This window comes from Olea europaea, unplaced genomic scaffold, assembly GCF_002742605.1.
Source record: "Olea europaea var. sylvestris unplaced genomic scaffold, O_europaea_v1 scaffold439, whole genome shotgun sequence".
NCBI lineage: Eukaryota > Viridiplantae > Streptophyta > Magnoliopsida > Lamiales > Oleaceae > Olea > Olea europaea.
Genome location: NW_019262696.1, coordinates 318,241 through 323,361, shown reverse-complemented (window position 1 = coordinate 323,361; position 5,121 = coordinate 318,241). Strand labels below are relative to the sequence as shown.

Genomic DNA, 5,121 nt, shown 5'->3' with positions numbered 1-5,121 from the left:
ATAAATTTAATTTTTTTCTATGCTAAATTTGTTGATATTTTATAATTATTGATGCTCTAGTTTTATAATTTTGAGATTTATTTGGTATTAATTTTTTTTCCATTTAAAATAATTGTATTGAACATATCATCTTATATGAATAATTATCATTTAGTTATATATGGCTAAAGCTGATTCTCCTAAAATCTGCATCAACAAACTAAGAACATCTTCAATGGTGATGTAAATTTGGGTGTAAATTAGTATCTTCAAAACCCCTTTTAATTCTCATTTACATTTTGATGGATCTAAATTCAAATTTTGCTCCAATTGGAAGATCTAAATCGACTTTTTGCCTCTTGTGAATGTTAAAAAAAAAAAAAAATATGACAGCAAATATACTTTCCACTTAACACACATTGTTCTTATAAAATTTTACATTCACTGTGTCTTTTTGTCATTTCATCCATGTTTTGCATTCACAATTATGAACTGAGGAAGTGAGGATCGTACCTTTTGTAGAGCATATACAACAAGCTTGTGTACAATAAGAAAGAAATATTTCTCACTGTATAATGAAAAACAAGCGGAAAGATATCGATTTTTCCTAAGAAGCTATACAAAGCAAAACTATGATTCCTCCTTCAAAAACAAGAAAATCCTAAATTCAGCCAAATCGAGAAGCTGTCAATTCTTTAGTAATACTCGGCGCCGACCATTGCCGTCATTGTTCTTATAGACCAAACCTTCCATTTTTGTCCCATTTTCAACTAGTCTATAATGCTACGAATCCTTGCATAAATACTTCAAGCCCCTAGTAGATTAAGCATTTATTGAATAATTATAAATTGGATAACTACTTTTACAAGAGTGGTTTCATATTAGTTTCAGATTTATCCATGGCTGCAATAACCTTTCCGACTATTGAGGATTGCGCGTCAATTGGGCGTGAAAAGGACACAGTAATAGCAGACATGGATGGAACCTTGCTTGTAGGGAGAAGCTCATTTCCTTATTTTGCCTTAGTTGCTTTTGAGGTTGGAGGGATTTTAAGGCTTCTTTTCTTGCTTTTAGCTTCACCATTAGCCGGTTTGCTTTATTATTTCGTGAGCGAATCAGCAGGAATCCAAGTTCTCATCTTTGCAACATTTGCTGGGATGAGGGTTTCTGGTATTGAATCCGTGGCACGTGCTGTTTTGCCTAAATTTTACTCGAGCGATCTTCATCCCGAGTCATGGCGCGTTTTTTCTTCATGCGGGAAACGTTGCGTGCTCACCGCGAATCCTAGGATTATGGTGGAAACATTCTTGAAAGATTACTTGGGTGCTGATATGGTTTTAGGAACTGAGATTTCAACATACAAAGGGAGGGCTACTGGATTTGTTAAGCAGCCTGGAGTTTTAGTTGGGAATAATAAAGGCTATGCTCTTAAGAAGGCTTTTGGAGATACAAAACCAGATATTGGATTGGGTGATAGACATACTGATTTTCCCTTCATGAATTTGTGCAAGGTATGCTTATTAAACACTAGAAAGAACTTCAATTTTGTTTCTTCCCTTGATCTATTTTAGAATTAGCTACATTTAATGGTGTTTGTTCATCTAAAAGTTCGAGGGGTAGTTTGACAATGCTTTTTATAAAAGTTTTATGAGATTTCGGTAAAAGTTGAAAAAGTTATTGATTCCATTAAATATACGATTAAAATTAATTGTTAACTCTGATTTCAACCTTTTAGAAATTTTATAAGTTTTTCCAAACAAGTAATCAATTCTTTCTAGAAGGCTAAAAATCTTCATTCAAACTTTGTCTTCAACACATTCCTTTACATGCAAACTGAATTTATATTCTAATTCATAAATGGTGCAAGACTTGAACTCAATTGTTTTTGTTTGGCTCTTTCATATTAATCATCATGTCTAAACGCTTTAAGTATGAAAGAGATGACATGTTAATAATTTGAATTTTGTCTTCAACCTACCTCATTTATTTCATTCAAATTTTATTTTCAGTCCAACCTTATAGGTTAGACACATGGGAGAATTTTCATAAATAAATGATAACAAGATCTACCGTTTGACATCAATGATTTATGAGCAAGGGTGGACATAGGAGGTGGCTTGGGGGTCACATGAACCCGAGACTTTTGGCTAATTCTTTCTTTCTTTCTTTCTTTTTTCTTTTTTTTTTTCCCTAAATTCTCTTTGTTTTTGTCTCATTTTTCAAAGTCAATAAAGTCAAAATATTACATGCTTAATGTTATTTTAAAGTGTTCAAGGTCTAGTTTTCTACGTCGTTAATGTGGCATGAAATGGTCAATCGTAACAAATGTTACGGCTTGTCAAAGTAAGTCATTTCAAGCTAGTATTTCAAAAATTTCGATAGCATACTAATTTTAAAAAAAATTCTATGATCGTACACTAGCCGAATTCACTAATTGCCTACATCATAAACATATCGAATAGTCCAAACAAATATTGTAAATAGTTAAAGGTGCATCAAACATGAGATTTAAAAAGAAACATTTAATTCGTCTTTTCTTTAAAAAATTTCAATTATTTTATTAACGTTGATTTTTTTGCTCAACAAATTTTTCAACATAATTTACATCATTTTATTAGAAAATTTTACATGAGATATGACATCAACTTTTTTAAAAGTTTGATTGTGCCCATTAAGTTTAAATCTCTAAGTTCGTCACTATTTATGAATTGTTCATGAGCTCATAAAAATTACATTTGACTATACGAGAGACTATTATACCTAAACATGTACCATTTTCTTAATTGTGTCACTGTATATCATATACCTTAGTGGTTGTCCAAGAAATTAATTATGTCGAATTAAATATCGATTGTATTGGAGCTCTCTCCGCAAATTATGTTCAACTCTTATAGGAATGAAGTGGCATCATATATGCTTTATTGTATTCAATTCTTGACCTAAATTCGTAATATAGAGAGAGTAAAGTATGAACTTTACAGGAGGGTTACATTGTCTCTCCTAAACCAGAAGTAAAGCCTGTAACAGTTGACAAGCTTCCTAAACCAATCATTTTCCATGACGGCCGCCTCGTACAGAAGCCGACGCCGTTCATGGCACTCATCATCGTTCTCTGGATTCCGATCGGGTTTCTCCTGGCTTGCCTCCGTATGGCTGCCGGTGCACTACTCCCAATGCCTGCGGTATACTATGCCTTCTGGGCACTCGGTGTTCGTGTCATAGTTAAAGGCACACCTCCGCCGCCCTTCAATAAATCGAGCGGCAAATCAGGCGTTCTCTTCATTTGCTCCCACAGAACTCTCCTTGACCCGATTTTCCTCTCCACCGCCCTCGGTCGACCCATCCCCGCCGTCACGTACTCCGTCTCTCGCCTTTCCGAGATAATCTCACCAATCAAAACTGTCAGACTTTCTCGGGACCGTGCCACGGATGCATCCATGATCAAGAAACTGCTACAAGAAGGTAATGTTTAAAAACGACTCTCATTGCATGTTATGTACAGCATGGAACCCAACAATATTATTTAAAAATAATAACAATAATAATAAGAAGAAGAAAAATCTTTTTCTCTTTAAGTCCTTTTTGTTTAATTAACAAAGTTGGTAAAAATTAAAATTAAAATTAAAATCAAAATCAACAATTAATTTTAATCGCAAATTTAATGGGATTCTCAATTTTTATAAATCTTTTAATTACACATTTCACCAATTTTTTCAAAAGCTATCATAGTCTGATAGCGAAACAAATAGAGGCTAAATACATCCAAAATTATTCAATCCTCCAGCCGAACATGTCATGAGGGTACAGGGAGCACTTGGTGAAGTTTAAAAAACATGTTACTTTTAAACTTCAATTAAGCTATTTGTACAACTCTTGTTACCAACCTTGGTTTTGTCAAAATTCGGGCCATTAATTTAAAAAACAGTTTTTAAAATGAATGAATTTGATACTATCAAATGTAAAGTCATCAACCACAACCAAGGTTATACAAGTAGCATGATTCTTTAAATTTATTATTTATCGGACATCATTTCTCAAGTTAAAGCTATTAGAGGAAATAAAACGTATTTTAAATTACATCTTCAACAGGTGACCTAGCCATATGCCCGGAAGGAACCACTTGTCGAGAACCTTTCCTCCTCCGATTTTCCTCATTGTTCGCTGAACTAACAGATGAACTTGTGCCAGTGGCGATGGTGAACCGGATGAGCATGTTTCACGGAACCACCGCTCGAGGGTGGAAAGGGATGGACCCATTTTACTTCTTCATGAACCCTAGCCCGGCATACGAAGTGACATTTTTGAACAAACTTCCACAAGAATTGACATGCGGTATGGGAAAATCTAGCCATGAAGTCGCAAATTACATTCAGAGGGTTATAGCCGCAACTCTTTCCTACGAGTGCACGAACTTGACGAGGAAAGATAAATACGGAGCTCTTGCTGGAAATGATGGTACTGTTGTGGAGAAACCTCGGATTAAACCAAACAAAGCAATGGGCTGCTAAGGTCTTGTAGTTCATTTAGGTTACAATATTGGACAACATTACACCATACAATAATCAAATTTTGTTTGAACCAAGCTACAAGTACAGGAGGAAACATTATAGAACTTTTACTGGTAAGACACATAGGTAGAGTGATGATTTATTTTTTGCAATAAAATATTAATATGGAGCCCACCTCATATGAGAACCTGGTAATATTTTCTTCTGTACACTGAGCTTTTTTCATTTTGTTTCAGTGTTAATCAATACGGTCCAATCAAATATTTGTGTATCGAAAATAACATTATGACACTTGACTTCGGAGAAAACAAGGTGGCAGTAACATAAAAAGACAGTGATTTCTCTTTTTCTTTTGTAATATAATTTAGAATCTCAATAAAATGTAAGATTTGAGTGCCTATCAAAGCTCACTTATCGCTCACTTTTCATCATTCTACTTAACAAAGCTTGACAAAGTGATTTGATTGAAACAAATGTCTAAATTATGATGAATCAATTATATCGAAATGTAATTTCACCTTCCTCGTAATGACCAATAACTATCAACATACTTCGTGGTTAACACATAATTTACTGAGAATAAGTAAAAAAATAACTATGAATTTTCTATATTACCCTTTTGAATTATAGTATA

General features: G+C 33.9%; 1 protein-coding gene across 1 annotated transcript; it reads left to right on the top strand.

Annotated features, from left to right (window-relative positions):
* The first annotated feature begins 872 nt into the window (after nt 1–872).
* Nucleotides 873–4,487, top strand: LOC111387956 (glycerol-3-phosphate 2-O-acyltransferase 6-like). The gene is made up of 3 exons (XM_023012590.1): nt 873–1,490; nt 2,961–3,441; nt 4,069–4,487. Exons 1-3 carry the CDS (start codon nt 879–881, stop codon nt 4,485–4,487), a joined length of 1,512 nt encoding a protein of 503 aa, XP_022868358.1. The 5' UTR covers nt 873–878.
* The last annotated feature ends 634 nt before the right edge of the window (nt 4,488–5,121 follow it).